General features: G+C 40.0%; 1 protein-coding gene across 3 annotated transcripts in view; it reads left to right on the top strand.

The window, feature by feature from the left end:
- LOC148114346 (uncharacterized) overlaps nucleotides 1-19,238 on the top strand; it is a 61,600-nt gene extending 42,362 nt beyond the window's left edge. For 2 of the 3 annotated variants that reach the window (XR_015734051.1, XR_015734050.1), the window contains one exon: nucleotides 5,475-6,328. Coding sequence is in view for 1 of the 3 variants with exons in the window: in XM_087892763.1 (XP_087748889.1) it covers nucleotides 5,475-5,523; nucleotides 18,985-19,024 (89 nt within the window). In the remaining 2 variants the exon portion in view is untranslated. Of the gene's footprint in view, nucleotides 1-5,474; nucleotides 6,329-18,984 lie in introns of those variants that run through there. The other variant, XM_087892763.1, reaches the window with a different exon arrangement.
- Nucleotides 19,239-20,394: the final 1,156 nt, after the last annotated feature.

Here is a 20,394-nt window from a genome sequence, read left to right as displayed (position 1 = left end):
GGTCCCCAACCCCCAGTCCGCGGACCGGTGCCGGGCCGTGGAGTACCTGGCACCGGGCCGCGCAGCGGCCAGGGGACATGAACGCTGCAGCGCAAAGGCTCCTGGGCCGTGCGCAATGGGCCGTGCGCAAAAGCTCCTGGGCCGTGCCCCCACCCCTGCGCGCGCTCAGCGGGCCGCGGCGATAAAAAGGTTGGGGACCACTGGTATATATTATTTCTGAGTATTACTATTAGTACCTCTTGCAATCTGCCATAAGATTGCTTATTGTCTTCCACTTTACATATCTATTAGGTACCCATATATGTAATGTAGAACTGAATATCCACAAATTCTAATATATACAGTTCTATTGTTCATTGAATTACAGTAACATTTCTAATATATATTTTGAGTGTCAATGTAAAGTGGTTCATTCTTGTATACTTAAGAGGACTTATTCCTAAAACATCCTATTTAGAATGTTTCATTTTCAGTTTGACAGGTTCAATTTTTCCTTGTTTTATATTTCTGAAATTCCATATTCCGATTTTATATGTCTTTGTAAATTGTCTTTCAATATTGGTGTTATCAGTAACCAAGTGTCTTGTGGCTTTCATCTGATTATACATAATATACAGATCTAGTTATGAAAGCTTAATTTTTTCAAATAATTAAAGTAGTAGTTTTAGAGTTGGCAGGTGATATCATGTATTATCCAAATTTTTGTAAATGCTTCAGCCATGTTTAAACAGTTTGTAGACAATTAATGTCGAACTAGTTTGCTATTGCAATCTTCTGAATTTGATTTTGGAATTTCTCTTAAGTGAATTAGCTTCCCTCATTTATAAAGAATACTACCTGTCTCATCTCAATTGTGGATTAATCTTAGGTTCACCCTTCTGCTTTCAAACTTTCTGGAAGAATCACCCTTCCAAGAATTCATCATTTAAAACTTTTTGGGATTAGGAAACCTGTTTATCGTATTAAGGTGATGACACCTTGAAAAGGAAAAAAAACACACATGCACACACTTGACTGCAAAGTATGTATCTAGTCATATAGCCTCATCTAATGAAACAGGAATAATTGTTTGGAGAAAGAGAAGAAATTAATTAAAGTGATCTTTAGAAAGATCCTAGAAAGGGAACAAAATGCATGGGAAACGGACGAAGTTTAAAAGGATCAGTTTGTTGAAAAATATTTCCTGGGAAGAAGATTCTTACCAGTCCTTTATCAATCCAGTTTTGATACACAAAACTGCAAAATGCCATATGCCAAACAAGTGATTGGGTATAGAAGAATTTGCTTCTTAGGCTTCTATTCTTAGCTTTCTGAAGAAAACTAACCTCTTTGGCTTGCACTTTAGTGTTCCTAGCAACTTTTCCTCTGCCCCCAATGCTACAAAACTACCCCGCTAAGGAAATTGACTGAGGTACTTTATGCATAACCGAGCATCTGACATTTTAAAAGAAAGCTATGGTCAATACTAAAAATCAGACACTACACACCTTAAATTTTACACAAATGCCTGTGTGTGTTCCATCTGGCCTCCTATGTGACAGCCTCAAGCCAAGGCCTCCCACATAGATCACCACATTTAGCTTCTTGAAAAACTGGAAGTAGTAATGAGAAGAGCCTTCAGTGTTCATCAAAGGACACTGACTCCATCAGAGACTGTGGGTTGATGGTCTTGTATAAAATACCTCATTGGCTGCAGACCAAAAGCTGTAAATAGACTGTTGCTTTAAAAACTAAAACATCCTAAAAAGATCATGTTTCTTTAATAGCATTACATAAAAACTTTCAGGGAAGACATACAGACAATATATTGCAATCTTTTTTTTGAGTCTTCTTCATTTAGTTAGAATGAAATACAAGAGATTTCTATTTTCCTAGGTACAATCATACTTATGCATTTATTTATTTGATTTTATCCTGTCTTTATTACTTTTAAAAATAATTCAAGCTAGCAAATTCTTTTTCTTGTTTAACAGTTAACATTTTATCATGCTTTAGGTTCAGGAAATCACATCAGCATGCTATTTTATTATGCCATTAATCCTACAGGGTTGCTAGACTGGATAGAAAGACTGGATTCACACATATCCCTAAGATGTATCATGGTTTGTTTAGTTTTGGCTTGGCTTCAGCGATATATAAAGCCACTCATATATCTAACTTAAAACAAATTTGCTTGGTTTTGGCTTAAGGTGATATGTGAACTCAGCCACAAGAGTCTGTAAACTATGATTTATAGTTTAATGTAATGTAACATATGAACATAACCAGTGAATAGCACCAAGTCACCCCTTGAATGTTGCACAGAACCTTCAGTCTTGTCTCATGAGCCCCTAATTCAATACCCTTAACAATCTTATTACATTGGTTAAGGTTGAAATTGCGATGAGAGATCCACAAGTAAAGATCTGTAAGAAGACTAATATGTTCAGTTGCCCTATTTTTTGCACATTCCTTTATAGTATGCTCTATTGCTTAGTTATTAATTTTTTTCTGAAAAATCTCAATCCAACAGAATTCACAAGACAGGAATTATATAATAATAAATGTACTTGCATCAGATATCCTAGCAAGACAAAGCACTCCTTTGAGTCAGCACAACATCTCTTCAAAGTCACTACTCATTTCTATTGGCTTTTCACTAGTCTCCATGCTGTTGATGCTGATAATGTGGTGATCTGATACCTAACTTGAAGCAACCCATTTTTATCTCCAATCAATCCCTATTTATATCTTTCCTCTCTCAGTGCAGAGAATGACATACCACCTACAGTTTAGTATCTAGGCTTCAGACCGAACACATAGATGCAACTCAATAGTTGTATCCTCATAATTTACAAGCACATAATTAATTGAACTATCTCTTTTTGAAACAATACAATTATACTTCAATTAAACAATCATATTTTAGCTAAGGTACTTACATGCTACCAGCTTTCACTCCATCCCATGTCACTAGCAATCGGTAATTGTTTTCTTTCCTTATGACCTTGAAATGTAGAGAACACCATGAGCTCACTCTATTCCTCTGCAGTAAATCAAGAAAAAAACCCTGCAAAACATGTAATCCCATACATGTCCCTTACCCTTAGGCTATCATTGGATGTGGGGTAATGAAACCATCCATTGGAAAAAGATAAATATATTTGTTTATTTAAAAGATTTATGTAGTCATCCACCAGCAGTTCTGAGCAGCTCACTATAAACTATAAAGTAAACAAAAAAATTGCTAGTATTCTCATCTTAACTTTCATCATATGTATTTATGTAGATTTGTTTGGTAGTCTTATCAATAATAAATAAATAAATAGCTAAATGAAGACCAGGGTGACAGGTTTTTTTTTTTTAATAATCTAATGGCTTTTTGGATGCCAAAGCACTATTTCTATATAATCTTAAACCAACAACTACTACTACTTTTGACTTATGTAGAAAGTACCTTGGTAATTTTGCAATCAAGCACTTTCTCCAATAGTTGCCTGTTTTTACAGTGTTTGGATTGGGGGAGAATGATATAACTTTTATTGAAGAAGAGACAAATTCCAGAAACAGATGCTACAATTCTATGGGAGAAGGGAGAGAGAGGAAGTAATGGCTGGCTGAAGGCCCAGAGTTGAGAGGCAAGGTGAGAAAACAGTTACTGACAAGTAAGAAAATGAGCTGCTTCCAAGATCTGCAAAACTGCAGCAATTTAAATGAAATTATCAACCAGTTGTGATTTTGCAGAATATATGATGAGAATCAGAAATAAATTGACTCAATTCCCAGGACTATGAGGTCAGTCAATTCAGAGCTGATCTTTAAAAATTGGCATTAAAGTGCTTTTGGTGTGTTATGTGGCCACAGTCCATTTAGCTCAGCTTGATCTACCATGGGGGTAGAGCATGGGGTGAGGACTTATGAAGTAATGTATATTGTGACATCGTGGTACAAACTTTGTACTTTTGTACTTGCATTGTGATGTTGCACTCAAGTACATGTTCTTGTCAGCGGTTTGCTGTGCTAAATAGGGATGCTGTGAGCAGTAATCCATGTAATCCATTCTAGAGAATTTCAAGTGAAGGAATACTCTGACTCACAGCAATCTTTCAAGATTTCTGTTTCAACTATTTCTTCTAATCTGGGCAAGAAAAAAAAGGTAAAAAGACAAATTCTATTAGCATTGATTTCTGACATCTTACTATTTTATAAAAGCACTCCACAAGGTTGTTTAATTAGCATGTTTTTAGCTTTCTCCTATGAGAGAAAAAAACCCCTCAAAATATATTTGGGAGGTCAGAAACAGCTCCTCAATTGTCAGTGAAAAATAAACTTGCCAATTTAAAAAAATTATTTTTAGATCATCTATTTTTAAATTTCTAAAATTAGTCTAGAGATAACAAAGTAGTTAAGCAAAGTCCTAGACTACTTCATTACCTTAGTTATTAGCTTGACAGACTAAGTGACTCTCCCATTAAACATCAATGACAGAAGAGTTGGAGGGTTTAAAAGGTCAATAACTACTTTGATAGGCTTCTCTTGTGTAGCTTCTGTGAGCTTAAACACTGACAAGCTAATTGCTCTTTTTTCCCTAATTAAGCAAACCCTTCCCTATTAGCCTGTTTATCATGATTGCTCATTTTCAAGACCTTTCAAGATATAACCTAATATAAATTCATTAGTGAATCGCAGAAATGAAACCAACCTCAACTAGTTGACTTTATTAACTTGGGGGTTGTAGAAAGGCAGCAGGAATTCAGCACATAAAATATAGGAGCCAAAAATAATCCACCTCATGTATCAAGCTGGAATTTACGAAGAGAAAAAGATGGATAATTTTTAGTTGTATAAACAAATCTAGACACAACTGGGCAACTCCATGAAGATGACTGAACAACCAATGATAGTCAAGAAGGCCTCACTTTGACATATGGATTTTAGAACAAAGTATTTTAACAGGTGTTTTGTTTTTTATTCAATCTTCTATGAGGAAGTAGCTTTTAGTACATGCATTAATCTGAGACAAAAGAACTATATATATATATCCTAGAACTGAAGCCAAATATTCAGCTATTAAAAGTATTCCAATAGATGAATAACCATTGAAACAGAGGTTGCCTTGTGTTAGGTAGCTAGGTAGACAGGCAGAAAATTCTGTTTGAACACATCCAGCAAACACACTGAGTAACTGATTTCACCACAAAACAACATTGCCATTATGAAGATCTCAACATTCAATGGAAATGTACATTTTTAAAAGACTCATAGTGCATATTCTACTTTGTGCAATGGCAGGATAGATCATGAGCTTCCATGTAACATATTTTCATTTTTGCATCCACATTAGCATAAGAAAGGAAAATCAAAATCCTTCATTGGTGATGAAGAAATATAATCACTTGTAATAAAACATTATTACATATTATAAAACAAACTTTGTTACAGAAAGAAAATCCAGTGTATCAACTAACCCGCTTATTATTGATTTTCTTGTGCAGGTCAAGATGCTGGTTGTCACCATTCAAGGACTACATGTTTTAAGACCTGGTAACTACAGGATTATCTTCTCCCAGCAATTTCTGCTTACCTAATAAGTTCCTGAAGTGGGGATTGTATTCAGGCCTCCTCTCTAAGAGTGCCACCATAAGAGTTCAAAGCCAGTCTGTCCCTTCTATTGAGCAGCTTTCCCACTGGGATCAGATCATCACCAACCAATTGACATTTAGAAAAGCCATGAAGATCTGACTTTTCCAGAAAGCCTTTGGACTTGGCTTTCCCCCTTTAATAAGTTACACCTAGTTACACCTATTTATATGATTTTCTCTTGATATATTATGGTTGATTTATTTTATTGATTCATTTTATTGTTATATATTTTGATATATTGTGTTATCATACTTTTAATCTATTTTTGAAATGGAGTATACCCCTACATAGAATTGGTATGTGGTGGAAGTAACTTATGAGTATTGTAATAATGTAAGATGGAATTCAGCTTCTGCTACCCAAAAGAATGTCTCCTATGTAACTGCTTATACAGAGGCATAACTAGTGAAAACCAGACTTCATCAAGGCTCATTAAAGAGGTGAATTTAGCTCCTAAATAATTTCTGATTTGCTGACTTGATTCAGAACATCATAGATAGAGCATTGTCCTTGACTGGCCAAACAAAAGTCAGTTTCCCCATGGAAGCTAGCTTTCATTCAATCTTCACTTTCTGCAACATTGAAAATAAATTCTCGGGGGAAAAAAAGACAGGAGGAGGAAAGGGAATATGTAAATCTAAACAGAAGGCCCAAATAATCACTGCCCGATCATTTTCTCTGCAATAAACATGTGCTAACAATTTTACTCAAGAGTTACTCTATTGATTTAATTTGCAATGTTAAATGTTGTCTTCCCTGTTTTCTCTATATTTAAAATTTTGAATGAGATCTGTTTCATACCTCTGTTGCTTTATTTTTGTTGTTTAAATTTTTCATTAATGCTTTCCTCATGTGCATGTTTACATAGCTATTTGTGGTGTTTTAAAAGATACTTTATGGTTTGTTAAGTTGTTACTTATGGGCATAATTCTTTTCTACAGATGGGCAGAAGGGCTAAGTACTTCCTAGTTAGGCAGCCTTAGAAATCTTTATTGGTGGAAGCTTAGGCAGTTATCGTTTGACAAGACTTTACCTCTTTCTATAAAAATAATTGTAATTCCTCTCCTAGGAAACTCTTGAAGAAACATTTTCTATGTTTTTGCTTCAAACGTCTCAAATATTGGATTAGGATTTTATAAGGGAAACTTCCTTATAAAGGAAGGAAGGGAAACTTCTTGGTGTAGAAAGTTGCATGTTACAATTCATTCATTTAAATGCTTACTCACTTTCTTTCTTGGGGCTTTTGTGCTTGGGACAAAACACCTGTCCACCTAGGTCAGTATTGACCTTTTATATCATAGCTCATTGAAATGCAAAATCATTTTTTTTTCGCTTCACCTAACCCTAACACTTTTAACTGGAAATATCACATATTGTATATAATAATTTCTCCATGCACCACAACTTTCTTGGTGCTCTAATGATATGCAGTCCTACTCAGTATCATATGATTCCAACCATTTGCATGGCCCTTTAATATTTCAGCTAAATGGTAACATTTAGTCAATGTTAGCATATCTCAAAAAGGGCCAGACTGCTTAGCACTTGAATGGGAGACCACGAGGATCTCCTAGCAATAAGTTAAACTGAAACATTTAAAAAAAAAATCCCACAAGAGAATTAACTATTTTCTTATTGTTGCCTGAATATGTCCATGAAGTCACCAGGAGTCAAATTTGACTTGAAAGAGAACTTGAAGGTCATTTCTGATGGAAGCCAGAAGCAAATAAACTTGGTTCAACTCTACATACAACATTAATTCTAAATGGCTTCTTCTAAACCCATTCCACATTATGGCTCTATCTCCCTGCCCTCCTTACTTTGCTAGGGGCAAGTATATTTAAACCAATCATAAGATTCATGGGGAAGGACTTCACTTCCTTTACAATAGAGATTATGTTCTATCTTGGCAAAAAACTTCACACACAAATTGACATCAGTAAAGCTGCTGCTTGGCTTGTTAAATATTCTGCTAAGAAGAGTTAGTGTGATCCTGTAAAGAAGGCTGAAGCAAGAGCTCACCATAGGCAGATAAGCAGGAAAGGCAGAAATCTAAACCAAATGCCTGGTCACTTCTCCAGTGATTGCATGGGATTATATTTATCACATGGGGGAAACATGGAATTTGGACAGAATAATTGTTCCTCATATATGGCACTTCTACCAATGCAGTTAAAGGACTCACACAGTTTTAATAAATCCCCACACATTATACAGCTGACAGAATGTGAAGTGTAACTGAAGGAACAAAAAACAAAACAACAGCTTGATTTGATTGATGTACAAATGAGAGAAAATACCATAGCTGGAAATAAATTAGTAAAATCCAAAACAAAATAAAAGAGCTGAAGGTAAAATACAAATCTACAAAGAGAGAAATTGTTTGACTTAAATCAGTTAGTCATACCTAGCACAATGAATAGTGGCTGATAAGACAATTGGGTAATACAACTAAAAAAAAAAGGCATTGAGTATTGAATAAATGCAAAAATGTATGCCCATATTGCACAGGAAATAGACCTGGAAGGGTGGCTGAATTCAGAAATTGGATAAGGCTTCTTAATTGTGCTATCCTGATTTAAGAAGAGGAAAGCAAAGATTAAAAGAAAAGCAGCCCCAGATGCACATATGCACAGAAAGGATGACTGGCTGCATGAAATATGAAACCTGAACAGTTGTTCACAAGTTAGATTTCTATTAGATGATTTATTCCATCCCTTCAGAAAAAGTTGCATGCATTGAATCACTGGTGCAGATATCCTTAATCTACTAACTTCCATAGGTCAGATATGACTAAGCCTAGAGAAGCCTTGGATCCAAGCCAAGGGAAGATAGGAGTTGATGAATCTGATGCATATGATCAATACTATATACATAAGAATGATGTAATAAAGATACAGAAATCTCATTCTGAAAGAAAGAAAGAAAAATAATAGTCATAGAAGTGGGACTTATAACCAAATAGGGCAGAGGTGTCAAACTCAAGGCCCATGGGTCGTATCCAGCTCTCAGGGTGCTTAGTTCTGGTCCACGGGGCTGCTGTGGAAACAGCAAAGAACCAGCCTACGGTGTCTCTGCCAGGGAGAACGGAGCTCAGGAGGCTCGAGCATGGCTGTCCCAGACTCCGTTGTCAGCTGCAATGGTCTCCTGCAGCCCTCTGCCAGCGAAAATGGAGCTTGGGGCAGCCACATGAGCCCCGCCCCCCACCCCCCCGAGTCCCATTTTTGCTGGCAGAGAGTTGCAGGAGAACGTTGCGGCCAAAAACAGGGCTTGGGAGCCCGTTTTTGCTGGCAGAGTGCTCGGGCCACCACAGGCTTCCCTGACACAAGTGATGTCATGCTGGCCACTTTCAGAAGTTAGGGGTGCTTAATCACGGGAAGTTTTTAAGAAGAGACTGGACAGCCACTTATCTGAAATGGTATAGGATCTTTGCTTGAGCAGGGGGTTGGGCTAGAAGACCTCCAAGGTCCCTTCCTGGTCTATTCTGATTGAAATTGAAGAATGAAGTTCAGATTCCATTAGAAGAACTAAGCAATTGATTGGAATAGGTAGTCCTGCAGACACCCAATTGTCAAACCATAAGAAAAACAGCACCTTAAATTTTACTCAGAAACACATTGGTAGCACAAGTGGCCTCGTATGCTAGTACTATATGCATATGAGCCTCTGCATTTTGGACAAACTATAGTTTTTGAATATTTAAAGACAGTCCTATGTAGAACACATTAATTATCTACCTAAATAACGATCAGGGTGAGAGTTACCATAAGTCAAGTTCCTGTGCATTATAAAGGTTGCAATTGGTATACCAACTGAAGCTGTGTAAAAAAATCTCTTTAGTGTTGGCTTCTACTTGATGTTCATACAGAAGCCTTGAGTCCAGAAGGACATCCAGATCACAAACCTAGTCCTTCAGAGGTGGTGGTTGCCCATCCAGACATAACATGTTATGTTATATTAACATAAATGTTAACAAAGAACCTCAATGTACAAAAGTACATCCATCTTCCTTCCCTCTATGTATTTATCAACTCATTTTCACACTTGGACTTGAGAGAAAGAGGGAGAGAGAGAAACTTTTCATTCATAAATTTATATTCTTGCATTCTGAATTCCAGTCTTCTACATGAATCCATAACCATATGAGCCTATAATTATCAAATGGTTTTAGTAAACTAAATACTGTTTAATAAGATAGTGAAGGCATAGATTAGATTGCCAATCAAATCCATGCTGTTGAGTTGGGCGATTGAGGAGGCAGAAGCAAGGTAGTGACAACAACTCTTTAATGTAGAGTGAGATTTCAGCAAAAGTTACAGGCAAACAGCCCTCCTTATATAGCCGGCCAGCCAGGTAGCTGACCAATCACAAGTGACCCATTGCTGTTTAAATCTCCCGCCAAAACTACATACGTAACACCCTTCCCCTCCCAGAAGGCACTTAGTTTATACATTTGCATACAAAAATCATACAGGTGACCAGGGCATGTCCGGGCCCTAGTTGACCTGCGCAGTTCAGTCTGAGGCATGGCGTCGAGCCAGTCAGAGTGCGCTCCGCCAATGGAACCTCCTGGATTTCATCGGGGCGGTGGAGTCTTCGGTTGGGAGTGGCGTCTTGTCGGGGCGGCGCTGGAACCTGGAGTCCGCAGCTAAGTCTTCTGACCTTCTCAGGCTTGAGTTAGCTGTTGTAGGAAAACTTTGGAAGTCAGGGCCTGGTATTTTTGAGTACATTTCTGGCTGTCCGGCCAACCTCTTCCTAAGTTGATCGATGTGCCTACGCCAGATCCTTCCATCTCCCACGTCCACTGTGTATGATTGGGCTCCTTCATGTCAGAGATCACCCCGGCGACCCATAGGGGACCCTCTGAGTAATTTCTAGCAAAGACCGGTGTTCCTATCTGAAACCCGCGTAACTTCTGGTCGGCCTGTCTAAACTCATCCGGGGAGTAGGTGTGCAATCAGTCCAAGGTACACCTGAGCTTTCTACCCATGAGGAGTTCGGCTGGGCCCCGTGATAGTACAAGGGGTGGCGTGTTGGACTGCTAAAAATTTGTCTATTCGGGCTTGCCAGTGTCCCGCGTCCAGCCATGCCAGTGCCTCTTTGGCCATTTTTACAAATCTCAACCAATCCATTACTGGCCGGATGAAACAGGGCTGAGAGTGCATGCAGGATGCCTAATTCTGCCAAGTACCCCTTGAACTGTGTGGTGGTGAATTGGGGCTCGTTATCCGACACTAGGGTGTCTGGCAGCCCGTATGTGGTAAAGAGTTTGCGGAGTGCCTTTATGACTGCTTTGGCAGTCATGGATGGCATGAGAAGGATTTCGAGCCACTTTGAAAAGACATCGACGATCACCATAAAGGTTTGGCCGTGAAAAGGCCCTGCGAAATCTACGTGAATCCTTGACCAGGGGCCCTGGGGACACTCCCATTCCCTGACCAGTGCTATGGGGGGATCTGGCCTGGACTCGTGACAGGGTTTACACTTCCCCACCCACTCGGCGATGTCGTTATCCATTTGGGGCCACCATACATAGCTCCTCGCTAGACCCTTCATTTGTACAATTCCCGGGTGCCCTTCTTGTAACATTTTAAAAACTTTTTCCCTTAAGCATAAGGGCACAATGATGCAGTCACCCCATAACAAACAACCCCCTTGCATAGACAGTTCATTTTTTTTTTTTGTAAAGAATGCTTTGAATTCTCCACCCTCAGTCTTTGCTGGCCAACCCCTCGTGACCCAACTCATGACAGTTCTCAGCACATGGTCTTTAGTTGAGGCTCTCGCTACTTCCGTTGAGGTGAGAGGCCCCGAGTCCAAAACATCAATAAAGAGAACTGGAGCCTCCGGGGTTAGGTCTTCTAAGAGGTCCGGAAGCGGGCAGCGGCTGAGGGCATCAGCATGCCCCAGTCTCAAGCCCAGTCAGTGGACAAGTTGGTAGGAGTATGCTGCCAGGAATATGGTCCACCGTGTCATACATGGAGACAAGGCAGTGGGGGTGGGCTGATCCCCAGCCAGGAGGCCCAAAAGTGGACGATGGTCCATGACCAATTCGAAATGTCGGCCGAATAGATATTCATGAAATTTCTTGAACCCCCGACACCGCTGCGAGGGCTTCCCTTTCCAGCTGGCTGTAGTTCCATTTCGCGCTAGACAGGGTTCACGAGTAGTAGGCGATGGGTGCCTCTAGCCCGTTTGTAATCTATAGCTCAAGACAGCTTCCATGCCAAAGGGAGATGCGTCGCAGACTAGAACAAGCGGTAGCATCGCATTATACTGAATCAGAAAACTGTCTGTGGATAGGAGTTTTTTCACTGTGTTGAATGCGGCAGCTTCAGCCTTCCTCCAGACCCAAGGTGCATTTTTGGCCAGTAGCCGGTGTAGCAGCTCAGCGACTGTTGCCTTGTCTCTTAGGAATATGGCGTAAAAGTTGAGGAGGCCCAAGAAAGCCTGTAGCTCCAATTTGTTTTTTGGTGTGGGCGCGTTCTGGATGGCCCTTACTTTGCTCTCGGTGGGGTGTATACCATTCCACCTGGTACCCTAAGAATTCCACAGAGGGGACTGCAATCATGCACATAGTCCGTTTTACACGCAGTCCAGCCTCCCTGAATTTGGCCAACACCCGCCTTAGTCTGTGTCCTAGTTGTTGCATTAATGAGTACATCATCAAAGTAGGGCACGACCCCCGGCAGCCCTTGCAACAGGCGCTCCATGGTACTTTGGAAAAGTCCGGGGGCTATGCTGACTCCGAATTGCAGTCTGGTGCATTTGAATGCACCTCTATGGGTGACTATAGTCTGTGCTTCTGTGGTAGCGCCATCTACCGGTAGCTGCTGGTACGCCTGCGCAAGATCGAGTTTTGTGAAGATCTTGCCAGGGCCCAGCGAATGGAGCAAATGATGCACAATTGGGACAGGATATGCACTCTGCTGAAGAGCCTTATTTAATGTGTATTTGTAGTCCACGCAGATGCGCACAGACCCGTCTGATTTGACCGGTGTCACTATTGGGGTCTCCCACTTGGCGTGATCTACTGGGACTAACACCCCTTGTTTGATTAACTTATCCAGTTCCAAGTCAATTTTGGGCTTGAGTGCAAATGACACTCGTCTAGCCTTCAGTCTGATTGGAGCTACCTTAGGGTCTAAGTTAAAAGAGATAGGGGTCCCCATGTACTTGCCCAGCCGGTCATCGAAGACGTCCTGGAACTCCTTCATGAGGTCCTCCTTCAGGGTGCTGCCGCTGTGGACACCGGTGAATCCTATTCCTAGGTCCTTGAACCAGTCCAGTCCTAGGAGGCTCGGGAGTGTCTCGCTGACCACTGTGAGGGGTAGCTCCTTCCGGTACTCGCCAAAGGTGACCTGGAATGTGCCGCCTCCTGCCACAGGGATGTTGTTCCCCTGGTAGTCTCGCAGCCGAATTCGTTGGATTTGGAGCCAGCTCTTCTTGATGTTGGGAAGGGCGGCCTTCAGAGTAGCCCAGGACATTATGGACAGGGATGACCCGGTGTCGATCTCCATCTCACAGGATTGGCCTTAGATCTCGACTGTTGTGTGGACTTTTTTCTCGATGGTCGCGCTGGCCTGTCCAATCAAGGTGCTACAGGTCTCATGGCTTTGAAATTCGCGCCACCATCTTTACTGGCCCATTTGTGCCACGCTGGCTCTGATTAGTTGAAGTTGTTCTGGGGCTTGTGGTTGACTGGTAGGCTTGCCCTGCAGACACTCGCCAGATGCCCCTTCTTCTCGCAATGCCTGCAGATGGCATCCCTGAACTTACAGGTTTGCCTCTGGTGTGCTCCCCGCAACTCGAGCAGCTTCCTCGTTGTTCCCATGCCTGTCTCTCCATTTGGAAGACATCCTCCTCCGACTTTTCCTCACTGCTGGTCTGGGTGGATTCTCGGTGCACTGGCGCTGACCTCGGGGTTTCCTTCGGGTTAGTTGATCTTTGCAGCGTCTCCGTAGCCTTGGTCGATGACTCATGTGCCCTGGCCTTGTCGAGAGCAATGGGTAGAGTCAGATTTTATCTTGTGAGCAACCTTCTCTGTAAGCGTATGTCTCACACTCCACAGATTAGTTGCTCTAGGAGTGCGTCATGGAGATCCCGGTATTCACAATGCGTTGCAGCCTTACACAGGGCAGCCATGTACGCGCTGATTGGCTCTCCTTCATGCTGTACTCGTTGCTGGAGCTCGTAGCGCTGCACAAACTTCGATGGGACCGAGACGTAGTGTGCCTTGAGCGTGGCTTGTAGCACTTCCCACGAGGCGGTCTGGACCGGTGTCAGTTCTGAGAGTGACTCCGCCATGTCGAAGACCTCTGGCCCGCAGTGCCTCAGGCCCTCTTTCGGTTTCCGGGGAGGCCCTGCATATCGCTGGCTTCCATCGCGCACTCGAACCGGACCATGTACGACCCCCACCTCTCTCTGGCCGGGTCGAAAGGCTTTGGTGGTACGAACGCAGATATCGTAGTCCTGTTGTGTACGGCTCGTCAGCCTGGCTGAATCCGCTGTAGGTAGCTCTTTTTCGGCTTGCTTCTCAGTGTCTCAATCCCACCTTCATCACCAATGTTGAGTTGGGCGATTGAGGAGGCAGAAGCAAGGTAGTGACAACAGCTCTTTAATGTAGAGTGAGACTTCAGCAAAAGTTACAGGCAAACAGCCCTCCTTATATACCCGGCCAGCCGGGCAGCTGACCAATCACAAGTGACCCAATGTTGTTTAAATCTCCCGCTAAAACTACATACATAACACATGCCATCTGAGGAATTTCTTGGTAACAACAACAACTTCCAATTTGGACACATTTTGGGCAATTACGTTTGCCATTAGTAAAATCAAAACTCAGTTTTGTTCCAAGCTTATCCTTTGCAATCACTATAGCTTTTGCTATGCAATCCAGCACGTACAGCATACCCTCAGATTGTGTTAAACAGGTAACAATAGTTTATGGAAGTTACCCTTTCCTGGTGTTGTGGCCTGTCGGCAGCCAGCAAAACTAGCTGCAGAGTCAGATGTGAAGGAGGTTGAAGGAGAGCCTGGGCCAGCTTCAGAGCCTTTGGAAGGCTCTGATAAGGAAACAGCATCAGAGACAGAGGCAGAGCCAGGACCTTCCATCCTGCCCCAGGTAGAGAGGCAGCTGTCTTCAGGGCCTGAGCTGAGTGAGGGGGAGGAACAGATGGGGCCCATCCCAGATGCATGTATACGCAGCAAGAAAAAGAGAGGTGAGCAAAGGAAAACAATAAACTGGCTCCCAAGGAAAAGCAGTAGTGGACGCTAGCCAGCCCCTGCCTGGCTGGGAAATAAATAGTAGAGGTGTGGGAGTGGCTGGTTGTCGCAGACAACTGTTCCCTTTTAGGATTCAGTAAGCAATTCGGATTTCTTGGCCAGGTCTGTTGGGACTAATTACATTTTATTTTTGTTTATCCATGTGAATAAAAAAACTGTTCCTACCCTGTTAGAAAACGGGTTTTTACTCGTGAGTAAGCGAGTTGGGTTGCTTGCTAAGGTTGGGTCAGAACACTTGGATTCATGAACACACTGAATCAAACACACTAATTATGATAATGATACAATACTCTAAAATGGCTAATTTTAACCCAAACCATATGGTAGAGTTGCCTTTATAATGCCCCAAAACTTTCAGCTAGAACAAAATGTTACATTCAGTACCTGAGAATGCAGTGACAAAGGATTTTCTCCGTAATGACACTCTGCCTTTAATAACCTCTGCCAATATGAATTGACAATGACTTTGCTTATTATAATTTTAGCTGATAATTTATGCTCATACACAGACTTATATGACAATAGTGTAGTTAAGACACTAGATCCAGGAAGACTCAGGACTGGGGAGGGACCCCAACTAGACCATCATTTCTGATTTCCAAATATTATATAGAAAACCACTTAGAGGATAACTTTAGAATAGAGAAATATAACAAGTGTCACAGAAGAAGATAGAATCCATTTCTACAACTGAGTGTATCTTGTTTCTGCCTATAAAAATAAGGGATAGATAATGGACTGTATTTTTTATTATTATTTTATATTACAGAGCCCATACTCCTTTGCCTTTGAGCATCATTGCTGTAGCTGATAGGAACTGAAGTCCAATATCTGTGGCATGTCGTCACCTGCCTGACTATAAGCTAGAGAAAGTTTTAGAATGAAGATGTCTCCAGCTCTTCCCTTTTGCATTCTTCCCTTTTGTTGTCTGTCTGTCTTCTTTTTATTCCTTATTCTGATGTAATTTTTGTCCTGTTTAGAATCTCAAATGCTCTCCCATCCTCCATCATTTCTCTACTTCCTTAGATCAAACACTGTTAAATCTCCTACAAAACCTTCTGAGGCTTACAGAGTTGAGCTCCAACCATAGATAGATAGATAGAATTCTTTATTGGCCAAGTGTGATTGGACACACAAGGAATTTGTCTTGGTGCATATGCTTTCAGTGTACATAAAAGAAAAGATACATTCATCAAGAATCATAAGGCACAGCACTTAATGATAGTCATAGGGAACAAATAAGCAATCAAATCATATTAGGAAACAGTCTATATAAATCATAAGGATACTAGCAACAAGGTTACAGTCATACAATCATAAGTGGGAGGAGATGGGTGATGGGAACAATGAAAAGATGAGAAGATGAATAGTAGTGCAGACTTAGTAAATAGTTTGACAGTGTTGAGGGAATTATTTATTTAACAGAGTAATGGCTTTCGGGAAAAAACTGTTCTGGTGTCTAGTGGTTCTGGTGTGCAATGCTCTATAGCGTAGAGTTAAAACAGTTTATGTCCAGGATGTGAAGGGTCTGCAAATATTTTTACAGCCCTCTTTTTGACTCATGCAGTATACAGGTCCTCAATGGAAGGCAGGTTGATAGTAATTGTCCTAATTATCCTATAATTAATAAATATTAATTAATTAATTAATATCCTATAGAAGTCTATGTTTGGCAGGATTACAGATACAATATGAAAATACCTGAATAAATAAATTTCAGGCAAGCTTGATGACTTTCTAATACAGTATGGCTAACTCTGTCATTCATTCGAAATTGGGAGATCAGGTGGGACATATAGTACATGGTGCTTCTTGTCTTTTGAGCCATGAAGTTTTGAAGCCATGGGTATTTCCTGACTTGTACCAAGTGGAAAATTTTGCACTTTTTGTCTCTGACTTGTCATGTGATCCGATGAAAGAAAATTTGCTTTCCAATTTATTTTAAATCGAAGATGGTTTGGTGAAAATCTCATTGGAGAAGTATTGCAATCATGCTCTTATTTCAAAATGAGTTAGTCTGTCTGTGCAAATATCATGTACCTTGAGAAACAAGGGGAAGAGATAATGCCTAGCAATGATTACATAAGAGAGTGTAGGTACAGCCTGCAGCTGCATAATGTGTGGAAAAATAGGCTCTGAGGCTGTAAAGGAGATGGCAGTAGGTGTGTACTTTCAGACTTGGACATTCTGATAATGTAGTCTTACAGTAAAGTAGAAGTAGCACATAATTCCTGTCTGGTATACTTGAGTAAGCTAACATGGCCCGCCTTTCATTATACAACCATCTCTAAGGTTGTTTGATTTCTTTCCACCTTTCTATGCTTCAGCGACGTCTATACCACTTAAGTGTGGGTCACCTCCCCTGTACTCTCATACTGTTTCCTTCATTGCAGTGGCAATTTATTGCAAACAGCCAAAACCTACAGCAATGAAATAGGGACTTTTTCCCATTCCTTACTATTTCTGGGGAAATTAATATTTGCTTACTTATCTCTTGCTATTTTCTGAGGCTCCCTTTTTACAGTATCATCTACCTTCCAGAAAGCAGTTTATGCTGGGATTAGCAAGGGGGATCCATAGACCAAATTCCTTTGTGGTTGTGGACAGTTCACATACCCAAGAACCTGTTGATTGGCATGAGAGAGTTTATCAAAAACGTCCTAGGACTTTTATAGTTTAAGAAGTGTGAACAGCAAGAAAGACTATAGTGCAGGAAAGATGTAACACCAGTACTACCATCTTTAATGATAAACAACATTTGTTTATGTTGTTCATTTGAAATGAATTGAAACATCATCAAGATAAATCTGAAATAAATTCTCAAGTTCCTAAAAATGAACTATAAAGTAAAAGAAATAAACTTCAACGACAGTTTTCAATAGTTGTTATTCTAGGCAGAGTCTAGACAGTCATTGTTTTGGGAGGAACAAATGGCAAGAAAAAGAGAGTGGAGGGAAAAAAAACTTTGGGGGATTAGTTCTTCATTCTTCCAGAATTCTAAGAAAGAGGAGGGAGATGAGAGAATAAACATTATGTCCAGAAATACTCAAATCCCTCCCCCCAAACTACAAATGAGACAGTCCATTATATCTCCTCTTGGAAATCTCAACATTCCCAACCCCTGTTGAATCCTGAGTGGAGTTTGGAGTCATTTCTTAAACTAAAATGTAAATGGCCTACTGTAGTCATTTGTTTCCTATTTAATGCAATCATAAAACAAGCTGCTTAAAAACCTTTGTAAACAGCAGCTGTACAAGCCCTGACAATCATTTCGTTCTACCACCAGATGAGTAATAACATGAGTTAAAGGATTAGGGCTGTCCATCAAAATGTACAGCACAGTAAAAAGCAGAACTGGATGCTTTTAGTTCTGAAAATACAATCATCTGTACGTACCAACTTTTTTATGTGGAAGAAAAAATCTCTAAATAAAATTCTGATTCCAATCTGGTTTTCAAGCTTGCTTAAGGACAAAGCAATAATTGCACAACTTCATTTCCAATTATCCTTCACCAAGAATTTGTTCTTCATCCTTTATCATTAGATATAAGTATTCTTTTAAAAAAAAATATTTTTATTATACATTTTTCTTTTTTAAACATGACATCTCCAGTTTTGTAACAACAGTGTTCTGGCTGTATCAAATCCTTTATAAGTATTACATAGTATTATACATCCTGATTATAACTATTATTCTCGTAGTCATATAGTATAGTTTCTTTTAAATACATAATATTGTACATCATAATTATAACCAGTGGTGGTTTGCCCCTGATTTGCACCAGTTCTATAAAACTGGTAGTAAAACCGGCGGGAGGCCCCACCCAATGACCCCGACATCATAAAAACGCTACTGCACATGTGCAGAAGAGCACACAAGCGAGAACACGTGCGCAGCCCCACTGCGAACCGGTAGTAAAGGTAAGTAGAACCCACCCCTGGTTATAACCATTATTTTCATAGTTGTATCATAATGCTCTATACATTTATCACTCTATATATTTTAATCTACAGTCACATACAGTCCAATAGTATTGTTGCTTACAATGTATATACATATTCTAATCCCAATTCTAGGATTGCTTCTAGAAGCACGAAGCCGAAAACACCAGCCTGAAGATGACAAATGAGACTTCGTCGAAATGTCACCAAAACACTTCCAATTTTACGCGGGAGAAAACCCGAATAACCCAAGACCTACATACATACACCCGCAAAAACCTCAGAAAACGTAACTGTATTTCTATTTTGTTAATCTTCTTTCGTTGTAAAGTTACTAATCTGTGCACCTATTATCTAACTATTTGTACAATAAATCCCATGTTAAGTAATATTCTGATTCCTCTTTATCCTTAAGTTCCATTATTAACCTGTCCAATTCGGCACATTCTAATATTTTCTTTATTACCTTTTCGTCTATAGGTATACTTTCATTTTTCCAATTTTGTGCATATGTATTTCTACCTGCTGTTATTACATGTAACATTAAGTATATGATTCTTTTATTGTATTTCCCTGGTAGTATATCTAGTAAGAATAGTTCTGGTTTTAGATCTATTTGTTGTGCTGTCATCTCTTCTAACCACCTTTTTATCTTTGACCAATATTTTTTTTGCTGTTGGACAATTTCTCTGTGCATTTACTCTGCTGGTTGGTAACCCAACAATATCCTTAACAGACAGGTCCACCACATATGATAGTAGGATCCTGGTACTTGTTTACATTTCCAACACTCTGGTGACATATTTGGGAATATTTTTGCCATTCTTGCTGGTGGCAAGTGCCATCTATAAAACATTTGTACAAGTTTTCTTTGTATGCTGTTGACATCATTAACTTGTAATTTCTTTCCCACAATTTTTGCCAATTATCTAGTTTTATAGTATATCCAAAGTTTTTTACCCATACTATCATGGTTTCTTTTACATATTCTTCTTCCATTTTAAAATTCAATAGGTAATTATAAATTTTCTTTATTAGTTTTTCATCTGTGCCTAACAGCATCCTGTCCAGTTCGTGGGGTTCCTTATAAAATCCATATATCTCTGTATCTTTCTTATGTCTCATTTGGATTTGGATATGTGGCCACCTATCCAAGTCAATTCCCTGATTTTTTAGTTCCTGTCTTGATTTTAAATCCCCATGTTCATTAAGAATGTACCTTACAATTTTATCCAGATCTAAAACGTTAGGGTATATTAGCGCTTCCATCGTGGATAGCCAGACCGGTATTTTCATATAGTGATTCTGTTTGATTTTTTCCCCCATACTGACAACAGAGCATTTCTAATATAATACCTTTGGAAGTATCTATGTGGTTTACTTTTACCATACCATACAAATGCATGCCACCCCAATTGTAAATCATGCTCTTCTATCATCAATATTCTTTTGTTTTTCAAATTTATCCACTCCTTCACCCATGTGAGCACTGAGGCCTGGTAATACCCTCCCTTGTTTTAGTATTTTGCAGAATTTTCAATTTGA

This window comes from Pantherophis guttatus, chromosome 4 (assembly GCF_059756535.1).
Source record: "Pantherophis guttatus breed Tessera chromosome 4, ASM5975653v1, whole genome shotgun sequence".
NCBI lineage: Eukaryota > Metazoa > Chordata > Lepidosauria > Squamata > Colubridae > Pantherophis > Pantherophis guttatus.
The sequence above is the reverse complement of the archived record's forward strand: the minus strand, read 5'-3'. Positions and strand labels throughout refer to the sequence as shown.